The 25,278-nt window shown below is 38.7% G+C and overlaps 1 protein-coding gene across 1 annotated transcript; it reads left to right on the top strand.

Annotated features, from left to right (window-relative positions):
• The first annotated feature begins 4,311 nt into the window (after positions 1-4,311).
• On the top strand, positions 4,312-24,267 carry LOC306761731 (ubiquitin-associated and SH3 domain-containing protein B-like). Its single transcript, XM_079248002.1, has 14 exons — positions 4,312-4,904; positions 18,000-18,053; positions 18,255-18,441; positions 19,825-20,023; positions 20,309-20,478; positions 20,601-20,809; positions 20,924-21,068; positions 21,177-21,297; positions 21,398-21,520; positions 21,695-21,787; positions 22,220-22,364; positions 22,455-22,561; positions 22,892-23,001; positions 23,105-24,267. Exons 1-14 carry the CDS (start codon positions 4,777-4,779, stop codon positions 23,240-23,242), a joined length of 1,929 nt encoding a protein of 642 aa, XP_079104128.1. The 5' UTR covers positions 4,312-4,776; the 3' UTR covers positions 23,243-24,267.
• Positions 24,268-25,278: the final 1,011 nt, after the last annotated feature.

The raw sequence follows: 25,278 nt of genomic DNA, 5'->3' as shown, positions 1-25,278 counted from the left end.
TCAGCAAGATATTTTTTTTCTGGAGTTTCTGTGTGCTGTTTTTATGTGATACAAGTTGTTAATTGTAGTGTCTCAAATGTCCAATTTTAGGAATAGGATTTTTATTTTTAAACTACAGATAAAGAAAAGTGACCAGTTTTGTACATATATAGTTTTTAGTTGAATGAGCTGTGACTAGTAGTCACCCATTTAGGCCGCTGGCCTATTTTTTACAATCGAACATTGTTTCTGTGTGCTTTAGGGTTTTTTTTTTTTTTTTTTTTGTGACAGTTGTATGAGATTATGGTTTTTGTAAATAACGTGCCCTCTGCTCACACTCTCCGACTTGTGAATGTTGTGGTTTGTCAGTTCTGCTACAGCTAACACCTGGTATTAAATTCTTTTTGAACCTTCAAACAATCAAATTTTATTCCATTTATTTAATTCGTCCTCACTATGTACAAATACTCAAGTCTTGTACTTAAAGTGGCTTAATTGGTTCTAACAATTCATATCATGACTTTTCAAAACATGAAATTCGTTATTTAAATTTGAATACATGTTTTTCTGGTATGTTTTCTTTTCCCTTGGTAGAAATTTTAAAGATAACAATCTAACTTTGCTATATGTGCATACAATAAAGTGTTCTAAGATTAGTTTTGTTTGTGTGGTATGATTGCACTTTTGAATAAAGTTTTTCTGTGTAAAGGCAATAGTAATAAGATTAAAAGTAAATCAGTTGTATTCAAATGTGAGTAGTCATTGTAGGTACTTCCAGCTAGTTAATTGGAAGGGTCAAGAATCCAAGAAAAGCTAACTACAGGTTTATTACAGACCAATGTGATGTGTTCACTTCAGTAGTCTCATTACACCATTAAAAGTTCTGCTTTCCAATGTTTGATATGTCCACAAGTTAATAGGCATTATGCTGATCAGTTTATTTGGGATGTGACCAAATAAATCTGAATCAACAATTGTGGAAACACCTATCCTACAAATACATCACAATGTCCATGGATATAAACTGGGCAAAAACCAAAGAAAACATTGCTTTCATCTTGCAAGTACATTTGTTACTTTACCAATTCTCAGAGCAAATTCTGATATGTGGAAGCTTAGGAAAACTGGCTGCATGTACTTGTTTGTTTCCTGCTTTTTAATATGAATTACTTTCTAGCAATATTAACATCTTTATTCCACATACAATTACATGTAATTGTAATTTGTTGTTGTATATGTATGTACACACAATCTAATTACTATGAATCAATTCACACGTGCCGCATTATTAACATTCAGTTTGTGTTTAAAATAAAGCATGCATCTAAAATATATTTTAAAAACTTGTTCCAATCACAGTATTCTCAATTGCCCATATTGCTTATTTCACAAAAAAAATAATAGTACACTTTTTGAGTACTAGCTGAGGACGACATGAAAATCCATATTAAATTAAAACCGCAAGCGGTGATATAGGCCCTCGCACCATGGCGCCACTCGGCATAATGCCACCGCCTCCCCTGGCAACATCCTTCCCATGCCTCTCTCAACCTGAAGTGCAGTCTGGCTGCACTTCAGGCCATTTAGGCCTTATGAAGGGTCACTTCCTGTCACCAAGGGGCGGGGCTAACTTATCATCTAATTATTGACATGCACAAATGTGAAGGATATGACTGGCATCATCTGTAGCAAATTTGGTGCAGGTTGGTTGTTTTTTGTGGGAGTTATGTCAGTTTTCATTGCATCACATCTGCTTTGCTGCCACGCCTCTCCTAAATGATATCCCCTATTAAAAGAAATAGCACAACTTTTAATCACACATGCCTCTTGAGCATCCTGACTCATTTGGGTTAAAGTTAGATAAAATTCTTAGGAGGAACTTCTCAAAATGCATGGCAAAGAAAATGACAGAAATGACCCCAAAAATGGCACCTTTTTCAAAGTGGCCGACTTCCTGTTTGATTTAGCCCATATGTCCAAGAGACTTTTTTGAAGGTACTGGAAGGGTCTACAGGTGTGCTGAATTTTATCCATGTCAGTCAATGTAGTGGGCGGGGCTGATTGATTGAAATATTGTAGGGGGTGCTATGGAGCCTTTTACTATCTTTTCCACTATATTGTAATTTTACTCTATCTAGGACATAACTGTCATGACTCATGGCAAGTATGGTGAAGATCAAAGGTTTCATGGCTTTGTTACAGGTACTTCCTGGTTCACGATATCAGACACTTGTTGCCAAGGGGTGGTGCTAATTCATAGTCCCACTATTGCATTGTAGATTTTGTTCAGCATGGGACTGGCATCAAATGTGTCGATTCCTGTGCTGATATTTTGTTTTATGTGGGAGTTTTAGCAATAAGTCTTTGTTAAAGAGACATCAAACTTTGAGGGCCCGCCCCTCCTAAACTAAATCTTCTATTAGAAGAAATAACACAACTTTAAATCACACATGCCTCCTGAGCATCCTGTGCAAGCTGGGTGTCAGTTGAATAATATCCCTAGGAGGAGTTGTTTAAAATGCATGTCAAAGAAATGACCCCCATAATGGCACCTTTTTCAAAATGGCCGACTTCCTGTTGGATTTAGCCCATATGTCCAAGAGACTTTTTTGAAGGTACTGGCAGGTTCTCCAACTGTGCTGAATTTTATCCATGTCGGTCCATGTAGTGGGCGGGGCTGATTGATTGAAATATTGTAGGGGGCGCTATGGAGACATGCTCCATTTATTTCATTATGTTTCAATGTTCCTTAGTTCAGGGCCTTACTGTCATCAGTCATGGCAAGTATGGTGGCGGTCCAAGGTTCCATGGCTTGGTCACAGGTACTTCCTCTTTCATGGCGTTGGACTGCCATTCGCCATGTGCCGTTTAGCGTAGCAACTTGAGGTTTTTATTGTGGCATCATGAAAGGGTTTGACATGTTTTGGAGGAGTCTCAAGTGTTTGGGACCATTTGCTTAGAAGCATGACCCTCAAACGTGGAAAAAACCACTTCCTGTTGTAAGTGGGCGGGGCTTAGGTCTACACCAGCAATGGTCACATTAATCTGTTCAGGACTGATCCCTTATTAATCCCTATAAGTTTTAGGGTGATCAGATCAAAATTGAGAATTTTATAGTGATTTATGATGTCACGCCGCCGCATGGAACTTCGCCATGGCGTCACGGGCACGCCGTGCAGCGTAGAGCAACGTCATTTACCAGATCTCTTCACCAACATGTTTTGTGACGCCTGAGTGAATTTGGGCCATGTGGTGTCCACCAAGCCAGAGTTATGGGTGTGTGAGCAAAAAACAACACTTTTGACCTCCAGGGGGGGTGGCTATTTCATAATCAAAATATTGACATATAGAACTCTGTAGGAGGGGACTGCCATCATATCTAGCAACTTTGGTGCAGAAATGTTGCTTTATGTGGGAGTTATATCCGTTTAATTTTTCATGGCGAGACATCAAACTTTGAGGCCCCGCCCCTCGTAAACTAAGTCTCCTAATTAAAAAAAATAACACAACATTTAATCACACATGCCTCCTGAACATCCTGAGCAATTTGTGGCTCAGTGGGATAAAAGCCCTAGGACGAGTTCGTTAAAATGCGAGGTGCTAAAACGCCAAAATATTGACTTTGACCTAAAATGGCCGCCTTCCTGTCAACATTTCACCATGACATTAAAAGGATTTTTTGTTCGCCCTAGCATGTAAATCATGTGTATGAATTTTCATAAAGATTAACAACATGCAGTGGCGGGGCACCTAAAATAGGTGGCGCTCTCGTTCAGTTTCGCCCAAACATTCTGGAGCACCTCAAAATATCAAATTTTTCGTATTCCCTTGGGGGGGGGGGGGTACGCAAAATTTGGTGAGTTTTCGAGCACGTTCAGGCCTCCAAAAAAGCACACGAAGTGTCCGAATAAAAAAAAAAAAAAAAAAAAAAAAAAAAAAATTAATAATAATAATAGTAATAATAATAATAATAAACACTGCAATTACGATAGGCCTTCGCACCGCCAAGGTGCTCGGGCTTAATAACGCATCAAGCTGTGTTAATGTCACCATGGCAACTGATGATGGCGCGCTGCTCTACTGGTACTGTATTGCGCATGCGGCAAATCCTCACATCTTTTTTTTTTTTTCCCCAGACAGGAAGTGTGGCTAACTTTTTCCACCATCCAGCCCTGTCACGTGACATTTCATCGCACTGCCACAACTAAGATCTAGTTACCTTTTTGCTCAAGCGATATAAAAACACGTCTCACGGGAAAGGGTGAGTGCAACTATTAGTTTCAGGCTTCCTTGGTTTAAGATTTCCTGTCCTCGCGTACGGTCCCTTTAACTGAAGGGGTAGCGCGCGCAGTGGGAGCTGCAACCTTTTAACAGGCTAAAGCTCCGCTCACTCAGACTCCATTCATAAACAAGACATCATATTTGTGCCGTCACGTCTAATTTCTCATTCACTACACCGGATGTGTGGGGCAGACAACAGCTAGATATGTTAATCTCGGTCGGGGGACGCGGCTGAAAGGCTAGATATGACTTCACGTGGCCGAAGCCCCTCTCTATGGCTTTGACTTCATGTGTGCGCCGTCAAGAGCAGGAGGCAGCTTGATCCAAGTCGGACCCAAAACATGCTCGCTTCCTCGCCGCGTTTCGTGGATTCTTTATGCTTCCGTCTACCAGAAGCCAGCCCGGTGTGAACAGCTTTAAAATTTTCATCCTTCCTATTTTATTATTTTAATCTTCCGATAAATGTAAATACACCGGAGTGACTGTGGACCTGAAAAACTGATGGAGCTGTGAGTTATGGCAGCGAAAGAGGACCTGTACGCCAAAGTGACACCGCGGAGGCAGCGCCAGAGCCGTCCGAGCACCGTGAAACATGGGTCCACTCTTGACGTGCTGGTGTCCATGGGCTTCCCCAAGACCAGGGCGTGAGTTGGCTACTGTTTTGTCCCAACACAAACACACACACACACACACACGCACACGCACACACACACACACGCACACACACACACGCACACGCACACGCACACACACACACACACACACACACACACACACACACACACACACACATACATAGACAGAAACACAAAAATACTGGTAAAACTAGGCTGACGTGCGGACCAAAATCCATGAAATTAGCAGTTTGTTTTATCCACATCTCTGCGTGTTTCAGTCTTTCATCAGCTGCTGTTCTGAAGCATCTTTGCAGCTGATACAGGCTGCTCTGCTGGCATGTTATCTTTTGTTAAGCTTGTGGGGTCCTCACAAATGACCCCCTTTCAAGTGGTGTTTCCTCCTGAATCCACAGTTGCATTGTTTGTTCCACAGCATAGTTTGGCTGTAGGGTTTTAAGTGACTATTTTCAATTTGTAGTATAATTTGTCTATAGGTTCTCTCCTTAATAACGAAGGGAAAGCAAAACAAGATTAATGACATATTTTACTTTGCTTATACGTATGTCAATGTGACAAGGTTTCTTTCTTTGCCTTATGTGTTCCAGGGAAGGTGGTGGGGATCTATGCTACACACTAAGACAACTACTTATTTAGTTTGTGAAACACCTTAGGACCGGTCTTACGCTCACTATATTGCAATGAAAACATGATCTCGTGGGCATTTTCTGGTTGTGCCCCTAAAACTTCTTTTCATTCATCCTCAAGCAGAGAGGTTTCCAGGAAACAAGCTGTATTGGCCTCTCACTGTTGTATGTGGATTAGGTAATATATTTAATAAAAAAGGACAGTGTGTAGTCTGCCAGGTTCTTGTTTGTTGTCCCACACAAAACATGTTGATTCAACAATTAATCCTTAAAAAATGCTAAGTGTCAATATATTTTCTTTGTGATGTTAGCATACCTTTACACCTGAGTACAAGTGTTGTTTGTAGAGTAAACCACTAAAAGAGATTAAATCTTTATTTCAGCAGTGCTCAGTTTTATAATTTCTGCCTTGTCCTACCGTATGAACTCTACCTAATGACATAACCCATGCTCACAATGTTCCTTCTTATTGTTTGGGCTGTCACTGGCTCCCACATAATATAATAACCTTGAAGAGTTTGGCAACGTTGTCTTCTACAAAGACCCTTTTGTATGTGTCGTGTTCCTCTCCAATGTCTCAAAAGAAACCTGAAATAATTCTCATTTATTTGAGGTGGCAGTCATTTCCGTCGCAATCACATTCTGCATTTCTCACCTTGTTTCAGACTCCGTGTGTAAAACATGCGATGGAAGTGTGGCAGGGATTGATGCGAGGGAGTCTGATATGTGTTGTAATCTTTGCAAGATGTATGCAATCAATCCAATCCAATTCACTTCTGTTTAATATGAATTAGATCTGCTACATTTGCAGACTTGCATCTATTTCCTTGACAACTCAGACATTTTGATCGGTTAATTTAGTGTCAATACTATAACTAAATCTATTAATATACACATATGAATGGCTTGAACTCAGTACAAGTGAGCCTACAGAGGTTTAATCACATTCAGAGAAATTCTAGTTGTTGATTTACAGAGATCAATTTAGGGATTATGCAGTAAATTGGCAACACACACCTAACACGTATATATCAATGGTGACAGCACTGTTTGTATCAGGGAAGTGTTTAAAACTAAATCTGATGTATAGTCACTCAACATAATTATTTCCATAATAGCCTATAATGACTTTAAATTGCATTTTAAATCAGAAAGTGAGGGATGCATTACTCAGACACTTGGATAGACATTCAGGAACTTATCCGTGTTGGGCACTTTTTATTTTTTCCCTTCTGACTGCAGATTTCACCATATAAATGTAAATGATAAAAAGGAATATCAAATATATCAGATTGTTCTGTTAGATCCCTTTCATAAGTGGAAGAGGGAGAGTGATGATAGGAAAATTAGTTTATCAGTCATTCCATTAACAAAGGTTTCTTTATCTTTGATATTTGAGGGTTTGTTGTCAGGCGGAAGGGAAGATGAATCTTCAACACACACTCGCAGATACAGCCTCTCTGTTTTAACTGAGGGGGATTTTCTGCTGACTCATCCAGGAATTGGCTAAAGCAATCCGATAGTTGGATGGTCAGTGGTCGCAATCGCCATGCTGATGGTTGGAAGCAGAACTGAAATCCAATCTGGCTGAATGCGCGACAGCAGAGTTTCATCTGGTTACCTCTGTAGTTTGCTGCTCTGCACTCTCAAACATTATGTCGCTGAAGATTTGATGCTACAAACTTACTAAAACACCCAGTGGCTGCAGTGAAAGTTGAGTATCATCAAAGTGTCTCATGCGTATCCCAGGACCTTCTTTTAATGCTTCAGTCGTCTGGTGTTCTGCATGACTCTCAATAATATGATTTACTGAGAACAGTCAGGTATTGCTGTAATGTTTTAGCTTTGAATCTCCACCATTCCTGAAAATCTTTTTTTTTTTTTTAATGAAATTGCAGTCCGATATGTAATTGTGTAGTACTGCCTTGTATCGCTGGTTAAATATAAACATTTTGCTGCAGCTTTCTTGCCTCAAGATTCTCCTGTGCAGTTTTAGCAGTGTGCATAAACTCCCAAAAAGATCCTTGCAAGGTTGTTAATTTATTTGGAGTTGAAGCTTTAGTCCTCCAAGAAATATAAGAAAGAATCATTCCAGGTTTGTCCGATCGGCAGATCAGATTGTGGGTATGCAAACTGGCAAAGGACCACGGTGTTATGAGGATATGTGATCAGATTGATACAAAGCACATTTGTAGAGTTAAAATTGCTTTTCTATGAACACAAATCACCCCGGGAAGTTTCTGCTGATTGAAGACCCAAACAACTTGGGAAAGATGCAGCTACTGATATTTTAAAGAAGTGAAAATATAAACCAAGAGCACTGAATATTTAGGCAAATGTTGATGGGTTAACTTACAAGAAACTTTGTAACGCCAAGGTAAGCAGGTGTCTGCGGGTTTTATATGCTAGCCATGCAAATAGGATGAGTCTGTCCTACAGATGTGTAGATGTGGCTTTGAAAACCTGACACATCTGAACACGACACAGGATACAAACTGTTGTCTGCAGGTTTATTTTGTTTAGCTACTCTCAACGATAATGGGACAGTTGTGAGTGAGAACAGCAGGAAGTTGATTAGCAAAATGCAGTGATGAAAGAGGACCTGCTCTAAAGGTGTTTTGATGCTGTTCTACTCTGTGTGGTATTAAAAGCATTCAAATGAACATTGCACTTTAGACCAGTCACAAGTAACTTCAGATCAGTACGGTTAAGACAATTCACCTTTCACGTCATTGTTTTTTTTTTTTTTCATCAAAAGGCTTGTGCACTTTCTTTTAAATTATTTAAACGGCACATTTCTTTTAGCAACAACATTCTTATCTCATTCTTATAATGCAGAGCATAGGCTGAAATCCCACTTATATTTCCAATTATTAATAACACATTTAATAGATCTGTCTTTATTTTCCATGAGACATTTAGTTTATAAAGCTGCTTTTCAAGGTTTAAAAGGGATGGTAGATATCCACAGGTGATTTAGTGGCAGCTCCTTTAACATCTAGTTTAACTAAGAGGGCAATAAAACAAGTAAATGTGCATCTGGTCATGCAAATGACACTGAATTTATGGGATGTGTAGCCTTATCTTAAGTGATAAGTCGCTTTATTCCTTATTGCCGTTACATACTCTTTTTGTTTTGTATTTTCTTAATGTATTCAAAATGGATTAATTTGTCACTGTGTTTTGACTTCATTGTGCTTTTCTTTTGCAACGGAATAAAAGCCACCATGGGTACTGGGCTGTAATAGATCTAGCCAAAATAAATGTATAAACACCAAACTCACATTTCTTTTTTTACCCCGTCTGATGTAAAGCCTCTTGAGTTAAAGAGGAAGCCACTGTGCATGCTGACTGTAGTACATTGTTCTCCTACTTGCATTAGTTTCATAACCCCTTTCTTAACCAGAATTTAACTGTTGTATAACATGCAAAAAAGCATCACGAGAAACCTCTTTAGTTTAATGTGAAGGCTGTACAAAATAATAACAAAGCATAACTTCTGCATACATGAGACAGGTTGGTGCCAATGCACGCAACAAGAACAAACTCCAAGCTTGTATTCAAGACAGCCAAGAGGAAGCTGCTCATTTCCGGAAGTAGCTCATGACCTTTACAGAGCAGACTATAGAGATGTTAGTTTGAGGGAGGCTGAATCAGATTTACACACCATCTGTAGTTATATTAGCTGGTTGTTTGGTGTACTCACTGAACTATCTTTCTTATTACTGGAAGACCACAGCCTTCATTATGCTAGTTTATTGATCAGATTAGTATAACAAAAAGGAGTTTGCTCATTTAACCTTTTGGCATATTAAATTTCAGTCAATGTGTCTCAAAATTAGATTTCTAGCTTGTATTAAAACCACAGTGTCTTGATTTTGTGTTGTTTTTTTAAAAGCATTAATTTGCCTGCCAACCACCCACTATTTCCATTCTCAAACGCTCACCGTTTTCTCCATTCTGTATGACGCATCCTGGGACTTGAAGGAGAATTTGGTGATGCATCACAGTCTTGTCACTGGGCCTCCTTTACAGTAATCATGGTTAAACATTTTCTCCACTTGTTTTATCAATGTGAGAATGTCACTCAAAAAAGGGAAATACATCTTAGGTTTTGGAACCTTTCCGATAGACACAATGATTCCGTGAGCGCCATCATCAGCATGCTTCAGTGACACAAATGCTCTTGTGGTTAATGGTTTTACTTGTGCTAATCTTTGTTTTGCTCTGACCTTGTGGGCTTTAGTTCTTTCTTGTTCAGATATAATGAAGTGAAAAGAGATGACACCGGCTGCACACAGCTAGCTTTGTTGGAGATGTGGCACTGAGATGCTGCTTTGTCAGCTGGAAAAAATGTTCATGAGTGTACAACACAAGGGCTGGCCTTGTTAGTGAATATGCTGACTAAACAAAAAGTGAACATCAATACAAGTTTGTTTGCTAGGTAAATATGAAACTACAGAAATAAGTTAGCCCAGTGCAGCATATATCCATCTAAACATGACTAAATAGCTAGTTAAGCTCTGTTTATAGTGAAAACAACAAATAACACTAATAACAACCCTGAAATCAGTGTTGCAAATAATTGCCTCTGCCAAGAAGGTAACATTTTTACCAGTGTTAGTCTGTCTGTTGGCAACAAAAAAAGAAAAAAAATGTTGTGAGAAAGGGTGGTGTAACTCCACAGTAAATGTTCTGTGTGCTTGGCCAAAATACAGGAGAGGTTCACAGTAGGGTTTACAAGATATCACAGACAGATCTAGACTTGGGCAAAATTATGGCAAAATATAAGGGATCTTTGGAAATTTAATCAATGCAAGAGAACAAACTAAGATATAATCGTGCAATAAACACCAAATAGCCAAGGCACTGTGGATTCATTATCAATGGATTCAGGAATTTAATAGTGTTTACATATAAAATTAATGTAGGACTGCAAGATTGGGTGGAAATCCCAATGTGGGTGGAAATTAGGTTTGTTCGCTCTGAGTGTTTTCAGTGGAATCCATCTTAAATCTGCTTAAATACTGTCTAGATATGCATGTTTATTAGTCATGTGTTAGCCGTCTGCTAATAGGTTTTGCTTTTATTTGTTATACTACAGCTGAATTCTTGTTGAAATTGTTCTCATTTACAGATTCAGTCAGGGACAGACAGCCAGAAATGATCCATTAAGACGACACATTAGCTGCAACCCCTTCCAATTTACATTCAGATTTTTTAACTATTAAAGTCCAACTGAAGTATTAGTTGGATTTTTATTATTGAGAAAAGGAAAATAGAAGTGGCAAAAACCCGTGTTGCTAACTTGAAGTGGTTTCAAATTTTTTTTAAAAAGAAGACTTAATTCCCATTCAGGGAAACGGAAACAATTTTATGAATCACATGTGATCTACCAAACATTAAAATGGTGTGAGTCACTAGGTGTTTCACCTTTTGAGCAGGTAAATAAATGCATGTGACTAACTGGTGTTTTCCTTGATATAATCAAATATTCCAGATGAAAGAGATGAAAGCAATGCTGAAAAGATGTTTTCTTCTGTAAATGACAGTATATGCTGTCAGTTTTTCTTTTTAAGGTTAAAACTCCTACAGTACTCTTGGTTGGTAAGTATTTATCTTTAGTGTATAGAACTACAGCCTCTCTGAGCATAACCTGCACCATCACTGCCTGGAATCAGCTGAGTTTTTTTTTTTTTTCTTGATTTGAAACCATCTGGAGAAATGTTTGGTTCACATTTCTTTTTTGTGCATTTTCAAAGATTGCTTCAGATTAGTAAAATAAAACTCTGTTCCTGTCTGAGAAAATCCTCTCTCAGCAGATATGCTGTTAAAGTGACTTCCTAAAGAGAAAGTTAGAAATCTTTTACCCCCCCCCCCCCCCCCCCCCATAACAGTGTTGCATCATTAACATGTATGTCTCCTGTCTCAGCAGGTCTCCCTGGCCGGGAGTAGCAGTTCCTGTTGTCTGTTGTCTTTCTGTCCTCTTCCTCCCACACAGCAGAGGAAGATGGCTGCCTGTCCTGAGCCGGGTTCTGCCGGAGGTTTCCTTCCTGTTAAAAGGGAGTTTTTTCCTTCCCACTGTTGCCAGTGTGCTTGCTCAGGATGGGAGATTGAGTTGGACTCAACTCAATCTGTTGGTTTCCTTATATAGGCTATTATGAATTGGCCTTCATTATGTTTTCCCCTCTGTCTGTAAAGCGTCTTGAGATGGCATTGCCGTGATTTGACGCTATATAAATAAAGTTGAATTGAATTGAAATGCACAAGACAACCTCCTTCTGGGTATTTACACCCTACATTGATGCCATTTTAAATGGCTAAAATGATAGGATTTTCAAAAGAAAGTTAACTTTTAATTAATCTATACTCACATTAATAGGTGATTAATGTTTCCTTGTGATGCTACATTTTTTGATAAGTCCTAGAAGGGGTGAGAAATGTCACCAAATTTAGTGATGCAGTCAGTGAACAGGTAATACAGGTTCAGTTTCTTATTTAAAAACAGATGGATTCAAATGAACAGTATGTAACAAGACATTATGTAACAAGTTATCTTTAGCTACAAAACCAGAATGCGCTAACTTCAAGATGTTAGCGCATTCTGCTAGCAAAAGTGTTGACTCCCCACAATTTAAAAAAAAAAAAAGAAAAAAAGTGTTGGTTAAAAAATTATGCTAAACATGTTAATTAATGACCATTTAAGATGTGATAGCAATGATTTTTAATTGTATTTATCTATTTGTATTTTTGTAATCATAATCAGGACAAAGGCTAGTACCTAGCTGATAGCACTGATTGTACACATAACATCTTATCTGTAAAAACAGTTGAAAAGTTATTAGATGCAAGAATTTTAATTAAATGCATCAGTTTGAGTTGCAATTAAGTGAAAAGTTTGCTGTAAAATTTGGTGTTTGACGTGCCGTGGACCAGACAGGTGTGAGTTTGACTAACTTGAGCATGTTATCTGGGTGGGCTGTTGAGTGCTGGGCAGAAATGGTTTGCTCAATGCTGGTGTGATAAATGGTTTGAGATACGTGTTTGCCTTTAACTTGTAAACAGGAAATGTTGCTTCACTTGTAAAGCCGAATGAGGGAGGGGCCCTTGGGAGCATCTAGCTATAAGTGTTATATGTACATATATTTGCGTGTAGAATGTCTGCTAATTTATGATGTTCTTTCTTTTTTCATGCCTAATATGAAAAGTTAGATGTTTATGTTTAAGGTTTGCTACATCAAGTGTGTTGAGCAGCCTGGAAAATGTCTGACTTAGATGTAGTAAACAGTCCAGAGAATGTTTACATGCATGAAAACCCAAACACGCAAAACATGCAAAATACAGCCAGCCTGAACATTTGAGCTTTAGTGGGGTCAAAACAGGACTTGACCACATTTGCCAAATGTGGCGAACTGAAAGTGTTTCCAAAGCCACTGTCAGTAGATTTTCTTTACCCAGAGAGAGCTCTAACCTTCACATTTACTAATCTTTTTTTTTTATCTTGAATTATCTTTGAACAGGAAATGTAGTGTATAAATAACTTGCTCTGGTTTTGTCATGAACTGTCTTTAAAGAAACTTTTTCCGTTACTGCTTCAGCAGTTGTGGTTCATATAAAAATTCATCTCGACAAAAACAGTTCTTCCTGCAGATCCTTCATCTGAGTAGGAGAAAAACGTTGCTAGCACAGCACTATGCAGCAAGTCCAGAGCTTGTGCACAGAAAGTTGTGAGTGCGAGCATCCATAACACATTTTTCTGTTAGATGTGCTTGGTGGTGTATAACAACTTTATTCTTATCGGACACCCTATTCAGAGCTGGTCCTGTCATCTTCTTGCTGTTTTGAGTTGAAGCACGCGTTTTTATTTAATATTCACGCTCAGATGCCACTCATTATGTGGGTACACCTTTTTGACAGCAAGCAGACACGTATACCCAAACTTCCTTGTTTTGCGCCAACTTTATTTTACAAAATGTGTGTCTGCAGTCAGCCCAGGTTGCTTCCTTTTCACTCCAGGGTTTCAACACACCATTGCAGATAAAGACAGACAGGGCGATTACCAATAAGTTGCAGCTGTGTCTATGTAGCTAACCTGCTGCAACTCCCTGAAACCACAGCTACTCTTCTCTTCTCTCCACCTGCTGCTTAGCAGAAATTACATGGTTACACGCACAAAAAAATAGCTAAAAACACCATTCTCATTTCTTTGTTAAAGCACCTTTTGTTCTATGAATGCTATGTGCATATTGACTGCATGTATTTGAACAAATGGACAAATCATCCATTTATTTGTGGACAGCTGTGTGAGACTGAGTTTAGCATTCCGCTGTTGCGATGTTGGTTTTTGTACAACTCATATTGATCATATTTGGACAAGATTGTGGAGCTGGATAGCAATTCTTGAAGGCTAATTGGACAAAAGTTAGTCTCTTGGCAGGTTTTTAACAAAATGAATTATTTGGGAAGTTAGTTTTACAGAATCCAGAAGCCCAAATAGAAGCTGTTTCAGTATCAAAATGAATCTTTCCCATTCAGCTTTCTGTTGCTAAAGAAAATTGGTGGACTCACTTGATACTTTGTAAGTGTGCTATAAGATGTGCTGTTAAGTTTTACTGCAATAGGAATGTATTTGATTTTTGCAAGGCTAAGCTTGGCGTTTAGTATCCTAGATGCTGCGATTTACAATATGACACACTGAAATAAGAATGGTACCCTGTTCTCTTGATTTGAATGGAAATGGTCCCTTAGTGATTCCTTAGGCCTCCACACCATTCTCTGTATACTGTCCAGATATTACAAGTTGAAGTAACTGGATGATAGTCATGATAGTCATTGGTTTTTGTACATGACATGATTTACATCTTTTACGTGAATCAGTGGAACTCGGGGTAATTTTTTTCAGTAAAGGTTTTCACGGCAACAAGAAGAAGACATCCTTCCAAGTCCAGTAGTTGAAACATCTACCAGCCTCATGTATGACCTACATACAGGATCATCAATTATTACAGCATCAAGCGCTTAAGATTAATCCTGCTTATTAAATATTTTCATACATTAGGAACATTAGGTATCCTCTTCTATTACTTACCGGTAGTTTTATGCACTTTGCAAGGTTCTCACTTTAAGTCTTATACACTACTCAGCTGCTAAAGTCAATTTGAAGACGACGTGCATCAAGTTAATGTACTCTCTGCCCTCTTTTGTGACGTTTGTCTATAGATAAAGTTTGACTTGTTGACTGCTAGAACAGAGGCCTTAACATTTTCCAAACTTTGGTGGCTTCCAACAAGGTTCAGCCATATCTTTGTTACACGTAAGAAATGATGCACTAACAGCTAAACTTTGTTCAGTAAAAAAAAAAAAGAAAAAAAAGAAAAAAGGTCTTATCTGTGGCATTAAACAACACCAAGAATACTAGCTGGCAGGAAAAGATCCTCCTCTTGGTTTCTATCTGTGCTAAGTGACAGGATGTAGTGGCAGTTGGTCTGTATGGGTTTGGGGTCTCCACATTTCTGACCCTTCGGTTAGATCCAATTCTTAAACTGCTAGTTAAGCTGCAGATACGTTGTTGCTACTGATGCATGGCAAGCAAATGGGCGCCTGATATATTGTATGGTGTTTCCTGCTAGCATGACTTTTCTGTGGTTTAAAAACAGCGTCTGTTGTTTAATAGTTAAACATCAGTTTAATAAATAAACAATCTTTAATCAAGCATTTCTCAAAGCAACAATCTGACATTAAAGTGGTCAGATTTCTGTGGTTCTTTATATATTAGTTAACTACAGGTTTAGCCATTTACTAGGTGTCACGTTGCTGTATAAATGGTAACAAAACAAAACCTCTGCAGCCGCTACTAAACACTGCACAAAGATTTATGCCTGGAACGAGGTTTCTGTTCATTTCAGAAGCCTGAAAAAGAACAGATTAAATGCAAGTGCTGTTGCATCGCATTTGTAGGTTTGTAGTAACACTGTGTAACACCTTTCTATTATTTCATGTCACAAGGGTTTACTTGTATAAAGTACCACTGAGATAAGAAGCAATCATTCGGACGTTGTAGCCTGGATTTGAGTTTTGTGATGCCTCAGTCACATCTGTTTGTAATCCCGTCATGCTTCCTGAGAAAAAAAAAAAAAAAAAAAATCCCTGTTTTTGTCCTGCTTGTATTTCCCGGTGGAATCTTAGAATAAGACGATTGTTGCCAACAAATAGCTTTGTGTTTTAAGCCTTCTGCATGTCAGGAACTGGGTCATTTAATATATTGTTGCATCTGATTGTGGGAGGTCAGTTCAGATGAATGAAGCGGAGAGTTTCTCTGCTTGTACTGGTGTTGTAGCTGATATTTATGTGAAGTTTGTCCTGCATATATCTGCATTTTTGTCTGCATGGATGCTATATGGGATCTGGATAAGCCATCTGTCATGATCCTGTATGCTTGGTGCTCCAGTCCTGCATCCTATGCTCTGTCAGGGCACTCTGCCCCAGGGTTTGGGGTTCTCTGTATCTAGGACCCTCTCAGTGGGACATATTTAAAAATAGCTCATTGAATTTGGACGCTACAGTAGCACATTGAACACGATCAGCGTTGTCACTTATAGAGATGCTGCTGCATATTTGTATCATTTTGTGAATAAAGTCAACTTACAATTTTACAATGGTACGACAAAAAAAAACAGGCCTCAGTCTTAAAGCAAGATGGTAGATTTGTATTTTACAGAGCTGTGAAAAGGACTGCTGTCTTATGGAACAGCGCGGGGTTCTGTTTTTGTTTGGCTAATGCAATGAATGAATGATTTACTGGCTTGTGGTTGCGCTTTATTTTCACATAATGCACAAAGAACTTGAGCTGAAAGGAGATGGAGTCTCATTGCTTAGAGTTTGGCTTTAAAGGGTAAAAACACTGGAGACAATGGTTATCACAGTCTTTGATTATTTACTAGTTGTTCAGCAATAACAGATGCACAAAAGAAAGAAATGACGATTAATCATGATGCACAGAGCCCCAAATGAGTTCGGCTCCTTACACTGAACTGAAGTGCGACTAAAGCAACTTGTGTCAAATATTTGAGGAGAAATGTGTACAGAAGTGATGGATAAGTATATCATGACTGTCTGAAAGAGGTGCAGAATTACAGTCACATATAGAAACTGCGCATTAGACCTGTCAAAGCTCAGAAAATAAAAGCTACAGAAATCAGCGGATCGGTTGAGGATCCCTTCAGAGGCAGCCGGCAATACCAGAGGTTTTATAAAAAGACACTAATTAGATTTTGAGCACTCAGGAGTAATGCAGCAATCAACTCATTTTTGTTCAAGAAGGTGGTTTAAAAAGTTACAGATATGAAACGACACAGATTGTGTGCTGCTAGGACATGAAAACATTTAATTTTCTTTCCTTATTTTTAATTACTATCATTACATTTAAGCTCAAGGCCGCATTTTATGTGTTGTCTAACGTCAACCAAAAGTTTTCAGACTAATTTAGTTGCATATTTTGTTTTATATGGAACTTGTGTAAACATTTATTACATTTTCTCCTTCATACGCATACAATTCTACCTGTACCTGAGTCACATTCTCTGAGAATAATCAATTAGGACATATGGGCCACATGGTGGTGTGGTGGTCAACTGTCCCCCCTGATTGCAAAAAGGTTTCTGGTTTTAATCTTGGCTGTGACGGTTCTGTTAGCATTTTATCCAATTTCTTCACAAAATTGAAAAAGAGACCACTTAAGTTAACTGAGGATTTGCAATTGGGAGTTATTCGGTGTTGGCAGGAAACTTTGTGCCGAAATAGCACAATATATAAACATATTTAACAAGAATTCTGTCAAAGCCTTAGCATTTACAGTATTTTAAGAGAAGTGCGAAATGTGACAAATGTGGCTAAATTGAGACTTTTGTCAGTACTGTGTGTGTAGGTGTGTGTGTGTGTGTGTGTATAAATATCTATATATATCTATATATATCTATATATCTATATATATATATATATATATATATATATATGACAGCTGGGGAAATAAATTAAACAAATCTGAGCTGGTATGCTCTAGAAATGTTCTCCTTGCACTTCTGGTCGTTACTTAATCATAGATTTAACCTATATGCATCATATTAATGGTAGGAGTCAGATTCAAGCTGATGCCTGGCAAGCTGTGTGTGTGTGTGGGCATTTGTATCTGTGAGTAGGAGAGCACTTTTTCATTACTGATAGAATCAGATTTGTTAATATTTTCCTAGCAGAGAATAAAGTTGCTTCAATCAGTGTCACTTGTTTCATGAACCTCTGCTATGAATAATGCACGTCTGTTATTAATTATTGTGAGCCTATTATCATTTTACGGCTCGTAGTTTGTTCTTTGTTCTTTGTCATGTGGAAGCACTTCACACTCCTTGAGATGATCATGTCCGGGAAAAAAAAGAATTGATTTTGTGATAATGCTTTGATCTGTTTCTTCTCCTTCCCTTTGCAGTTTGAAGGCCTTAGTTTCGACAGGAGGCAAAAATGTTCAGGCAGCTTGTGACTGGTGAGCTCAACACACACGTTAACATACTCTGTTTCATTGTCTAATGCATAACAGGGAACTCTTATCAATGATCAACATGTAGTGACCTTACTCCTATTGTTGTTATGTCTTACTGTGCAGTAACATATTACTGCCCTCTGCTGACAAGCTGTTTCTTATTTCCCACTTGTCACTTTCTTTTTAATGCCTTGGTCGCTCCAGGCTCTTCTCCCATTTGGATGATCCTTTTCTGGATGACCCACTGCCCAGAGAGTATGTGTTATACCTGCGACCCAGTGGGCCGCTGCTGCAGCAGCTCACACACTTCTGGAAGCAGTCCCGCCTTTCCTGTGGCAAGAACAAGGCACACAACATCTTCCCGCATATAACCCTCTGCCAGTTTTTCATGGTAAGTCTCACGGTTTCAGCTTGTGTTGTGCTAACTTTCGTCGCACATTTTGTTTCACATGGATATTTCTCAGTTAACCCCTTAAAATGCTTAAAAAAAAAAAAAAAAAAAAAAAAAAGTCTAAAAGGGAAGATTTGTGTTCCCCTTTAAAAGAGAAGTGATCGAACATGTTCACTGTGCTGGTTAACCTCCCCATGTCTACAAATCCTTGTTTCTTCATTTCAGACTGTGAACCAAGTTCCTCTTTGTGGGTGCAGTCTGTCTGATTTGCTTTTTTTCAAACGTGTACCCTTTGCAAGCATGTACCCTTTCCATTAAAAACAAGAGTCAGTAAAGACTTCAAACCTATGTCAAGGCTGAAGAGAAGAAATTTTATATCCACTATCTAGCTGTGGAATATCTGTGCCTAACCACTGCACAAATGTTCATGTAAATCCAATTGTAGTCCACTGGAGTAAAAGTCTTGACATTATTTCTCCATGACTTTCTAGCTAACTAACAAATAACACAACCAACTGTACGAATCAGAAGGGCAGTGACGACATGTTTTCGTCCTGATTCAATCGATTCCAATTTTCTTTGGGTGCTGATTCAATTTAAATTGAGATTCTCATGATTCCCCGATATTGCTGATTTTTGTAGACTAAAAACCCCCAAAAATTTTCAAAACTTTTTTTTTTTACTTGTCATTTTTCTTGATTTAAATTAGGATCAAACAACACAGGAACCAGACCATCATTCTGCTGCTATACTGCACAAGAAGACAAGTAAAAAGATCAATAAAAACAATCAAAATGACAAACAAATTTTTAACAAAAAAAAAATTGATTTGAAAATTGTGAAGCAAAAAATCTCAATATTCAATTATGTGATTCAGTTTTTCCACGCCGACTATTCAGTAAGTTATTGAAGCTGGCTCTACTCGGTGGATTGCTCTGAAAGTTTGTACTCTGGGTGGGCACAAAGTTGACCCTTAAAAGTTCATGGTAGTGATTGTTATGCTGTCCTTTTTTATATATAAAATGCTAAAATATGCAACAGGAAATCTGTCAAGACACCATGGGGTTGCGATCAGGGTTCTGACTTATGTTAGTGGGGGTTTTTTTCCGACATAAAAGAATCCACGTGTCTTTGGTCAAAACTTTTGCCCGATGTCATATATTTTGATGGCATTCTGTGCTATCCAAACCATATATATATTGTTTTTATGCTAGAAAGCTTCAAATAATAGAACAATACAAAACTGACCCATACTTTCCCCCAGAACAGTAACCAGAAAACAAAGAACTATTTAACAGTTAGCAAAGTAAACAAGAAGTTGAAGATCTAATGTTTCAGTGCTGGTGCTGACTTTCCTGTTTTCTGTGTCTTCACTGTGTGCAGTGTGCTGATGGGAAGGTGGAGGCTCTGTCTGACGCTCTGCAGACCACTGTGGCCAAGTGGAAGGGTCGCATACCCATGCCCCTCCCCCTGGAGCTCTACACCTCCTCGACCTTCATCGGGCTCTTTGTGGAGGAGCAGATGGCGGAGGTTCTTAAGAGTTTCGCTTCTGATTTTGCCACTGAAGCAGAATCAAAAGCAGGTTTGATTTGTCTTTTCCAATAGGCTTAGATCTTGTGTTTCAGATCCTTTTGCCTTGTTTTTTTGCACCATGATGGCACCAATAAATTTGAATATTTATATTCTTGCTGACTAACCATATATAAAGACAGTTATGGAAGTATGAAGAATCGTCCTTGTATAAGCATCAGTGGTTACAGTAGATTTTACAACATCTACTATCAGTTTGGAGCTTTTGTGGGATGTGAATGGGGCATTATTGCTATAATTTGATTGAATACTTTTGCTTCTTTTGTCATTTATCCAGACGTTCACGTTGAGCCCCATAAGAAGCAACTTCATGTCACTCTGGCATACCACTTTCAAGCCAGTCACCTATCTGTTTTGGAAAAGTTGGCCAAAAATATGGATGTGTCTTCAGGCTGTGATTGGCTGGCTGTGCTCTTGTCCAGAGATATTCGCTTTGCTAATCACGAGGTAATTTTTTTCTTCTTCAGATTGAGAACCCGCACCTTCCAAATTTGGCCTCTCTTCTGCCATTTCCCTAGCAACTGAGATGACTTCTCCATTGATGGCTATTACCTGTCTGCTCCCTATAGACGCTGCAAGTCATGTACCCATATGTGCCTCAGAACGACGACGAGCTTGAGCTGTTGCAGGGAGACTTCATCTTCATGTCTCCAGTGGAGCAGAGCACTGCCAGTGAGGGCTGGGTGTACGGCACTTCGCTGGGCACAGGGCTGTCCGGCCTGCTGCCTGAGAACTATGTTAGTCGTGCTGATGAGTCTGACACATGGGTTGTCCATGGGTAAGAAAGGGAGGAACTGGGTTCATGACAAGTACAGATCATGACTATAACTGTCCTATTTAAAACCCCAAGGATGAAATTACCTGAGTAACTTTATATTTATCTGATTGCCAGGTCTTACTCTTTTCTCAACTGTGCCTCTCCGTCTAACTCTGGTAGCACTGTGAGTGGGTTATTATTTGATGGACAGATGAATGACAGCCTACTTGACAGCTTTATGGATGCTTCCAGCCTTCCTGGCCTCTGTCCTCCTATGCAGGTAAATTATAGCAGCAGCTCCTGTGTAGATGTGAAGACAGAAGCTTGTGATTAAAAATGACTTCAGTTGTCTATAACACCTCATGATTTTAATGCATATTAATCTTAGGTATCAAGGCCAAGTGGTCAGGCCTCCTTGTCCAATTTGAGACTGTTTGTGTGTCGCCATGGTGAAAGGATGGATGTGGTGTTCGGGAAACACTGGGTCACTCAGTGCTTTGATTCCAAAGGTTGGCATCTACAGGAGATTACAATTGTATGCAAAAGTTTGACATTAGAGACTCTAGAAGTTATTGCTCCTGCTCTGTAAGACTTTTTTATTTTTCGCAGGTCGTTACATTCGATCTAATCTCAACATGCCATCCAGCCTACCAGCTAGAAGCGGTGGCCACCGGGACTATGAGAAAGATTGTCCGATTACTGTGTTTGGATCCACTCAGGCGCGTCTTGTAGGTCTGTAGCTCTCATTTGCATGTTATTTGAATATTGTTTACCACTGCAAAACAAAGTTACTTCCGAATTTCTTGTTTTAAGAATGGTTAAAAGAGGCAGGGATTATGTTTCCTATAAGTATTAAAGATCACAAAGCATGCTGGTGGTATCACCCTGTGTATCGGCCCCTCTCAGGTGAAGCCCTGTTGGAAAGCAACACAGTGGTCGACTTTGTTTACTGCTCTCCATCTCTTCGCTGCATCCAGACTGCTCAGCACATTCTACAGGGTAAAACCCCTCATCTTCATGAACTACATTAATACTGTTACTGCAAGATAACATCAAGCATCTGTTCAGTTTCCATTTGATTATTCTAAGTTTCTGATAATAATGGACCATAAATGTTGTCGTCTGAGTTTGGCCTTGAGGTTGTTGGGATTTGTCTTCATGTACCCTATAGTGGATTACAACTAAATTATGGTACCAGAAAAGAAAAACTTTAGTCAGAAAGGAAAAATCTTTCCTCTATCATCTTTGTTTTAAACCTTCAAATTTTCCAAGTCCTGTCATTTTATTTGTGACAGCATAAAGGAACATCAAAATAACCTGAATGCACCGACATACTTTCTGATTTAGTCAAAATGATATAGTAACTGTACAGATATTCCTGAGAAATACTTCCCCCTCAGGCATCTTATTTTAATTTTGATTGTGTGTCAGGTCTCCAGCAGGAGGGAAAGATAAAAATCCGAGTGGAGCCGGGTTTGTTTGAATGGACCAAATGGGTTTCAGGCACATGTTTACCCACCTGGATCTCTGTGGCTGAGCTGGCTGCTGCTAATCTGAGTGTGGACACAACATACAGGTAGAGAGCTTGGACAAAATAGCGTTTTTTTTCATAACCTGTGATGCTATGATAGAACTTTATCTCCTCTTACCATCACTTTGTCCACAGACCTCATATTCCCATAAGTAAGTTGGCAGTGTCGGAGTCCTACGACACCTACATCAGCAGGAGCTTCCAAGTGACCCGAGAGATCCTGACAGAGTGCAAAAATCTGGGTGAAATTTCTTTTTAACATATATGCAGGTTAAACCAAACTAACTAAACATCAAATATTTGCAAGATTTATCAGGTAAAACAGACGTTCCATTTTCTCAGCAAGGAGGTCACATTGTAATGTTTTTATATTGGCAAAATTTTCACGGAGGTAGGATTGTGTGCAATAGTAGTGTTATAAAGCACTTATTAAAAATATTTAGCCTGATCTCTGCACAGACAGCATTTAACTAGCCTGAACACAGTGTCATTCGCTGCAGAGTCCATACAGTAAACTAAGCTAGTGGTATGTGTGGAATGTGTTCTTTAAGTTCTCTACCTCTTTCACACAGGAAACACGGTCCTGATTGTGGCCCATGCTTCCTCCCTAGAGGCTTGCACTCGCCAGATACAAGGCCTCAACCCCCAAAACTCCAAGGATTTTGTCCAAGTTGTCCGAAAGGTCAGTTTTCTGCTTAAGCTCTAATGCGCTTCATTTCTACAGTTTCCTACAATATCCACATATTTTTCCTTGAGTGTAAACATTTTACCCCTATTTTTTCCAGATTCCTTACTTGGGGTTTTGTGCTTGTGAGGAAATGGGAGAGACAGGAGTGTGGCAGCTGGTTGACCCACCCATCTTGCCTCTGACACATGGACCCAATCACAGTTTCAACTGGAGGGAAATGCTAATACAAGACTGAAGGATGCACTGTTTGATCCTCTTATTTTTTTTTAGTTCTTTTTCTTTGTTTTTCTTAAGCTTGAACTGCTGAAGAGTATTTATTTCTTCCTACATTGTTAGACTTCCTGCCCAATGACCAAAAGAACTAAGAAAATAACTTCTGTCAGACACATTGCAAAAAGAAAATGCAGAGAAAAGAAAAACAAAATTAAGGCAAATGTATTTGGATGTGCTGCTCAGGAAGGAGAAAATACAAACTGTGTGGTGCTCACAGCAAAAGTGAGCCACGGTTTGGTTGGCACTTCGTATCCTGCCTCTTGGTGAACTTTTTTGTGGAGGTTCTACAAAATATTTGAATTTGTCCTGAGGGATGTGATGAATCAGGTTTTTCAGCCATGCTAAGCTCTGTCTGCGGCCCCTCTTCAGGTTTTTTGGGGTGGTAGTTAAGACTGTAAACTGCTGCCTTCTCACACACTGTGACAAGAATTAGTCAAGAAAAAATTTGTGTACCGGAATTATTCTTTCTGTGTGTCAGAAATTATTATTTAACTTATAGCGACAACCCCCTTGTGAACAAGCACAAAAGAATGGTTGACAATCAGACAGGGGAGCACTGATTTTCATTGTTTCTGGTGCTGAGGTGGGTAGTTTATTATTCTCATTATATTTCTGTAAGTCTCATATAATTTTGTTCTGCCATAACATGTATATGCCTACATGAATATATTAACCCTTTTCTAAATCACAGTCCACAGTATTTATCTGGAGGCAACCAAGATATGAGAGAGTTAATATAATGTTCCACAAAATTATGTTGGTTGCTGTTTGTATAATGCCTGACTAAATATTTTTTGCTTGTTTATCATGATCCTGACACTCTGTAAGCCTCATAACCACACTGCTTTTTGAATACAAATATTTAGTGTATTACTTTTTTTTATGTTGGATGATTAAATGCTCACTGCTTCCAGTTATTTACCATATGGCTGAAAAGCTAGTGATACCATAAAAATGAATAAAGCCAGGTCATAGTGCTATAAAAGCCTGTGCATTTCAGTCTGATGGCGTTTCATTACAAACATCACACCTTTCTTCATGCCTGTAAAAGATTAAATGTTTGCTCCATTCCTGCTGAAGCAATCACTGAAAACAAAATTACCAAAATAAACCATTACAGAACCCTCCTGCAATATGCGAAAATAAGTTCGTTTGAAGATTTTTTTTTCCTCCCTCAGCATCATAGACTATATATAAAATCTGCATACTTGACTTTTAAGCACTTTTGCAATAGAAAATTGGGGGAGTTCCATTTAGAGTCAGAAGAAGCTTCACCATTGAACCACTGCGCTGACCAGGGCTTGTTTTACTAAATGGAACACAACCATCATTATATAAATCTGTAAAAGCTGTAGTCGCTTATGACTTTATGAAACGCTCATATTTTCACATGTGTGTAGTTGGTGCGTTATTTATTCATGTGGTCTTAAATTTATTTAGAATTGAAAGGGGTATGTGAGTAAAGTTTACTCTTCCAGGCCTTGCAGCCAGAGAGGATGCAGTGCACGCAAGTGTCCATAACTGACAAACCAAGCTAGGTTTAGGATGTCCCGCTGATGTTTTTCCTGATTTTCAGGTGAGGTATTTTACATTTATTTGCATTACAAAGGTACGGCAGCATATTAAAAGATTATTGTTACTATCTGGGACAACAGTAATGAAACAGTAGGCCAAGTTTGTGATTTAATGACTGCAGTTAGGACGCTTTAAACGCAAATTTGGAAAAAGTAGCATTAGCAAGGTTTACTGACAAATTAAATTTTAGATTTTAAGCAAATTCTTAGTCATGGTCTATGGCTAGGTTGATGTTTTACGTTTTATGATTTGTTTAGTCAATGATTAGGAGAATAAACCGTTCTTAAATGCCTGAGGTAAATTTAATACAGAATATACTGAAATAAAATGCATTAATAAGATAATTGCGGGCTTAACTTATGACAGCCCTTTAGTGTCACAGTACAAATACAAACGTCTGACATGATAATACTTTGATAAAAA

The sequence above is a fragment of the Telmatherina bonti genome (assembly GCF_933228915.1).
Source record: "Telmatherina bonti genome assembly, chromosome: 10".
NCBI lineage: Eukaryota > Metazoa > Chordata > Actinopteri > Atheriniformes > Telmatherinidae > Telmatherina > Telmatherina bonti.
Note: the sequence above shows the minus strand (reverse complement) of the source record. Positions and strands in the feature narration are given on the sequence as shown.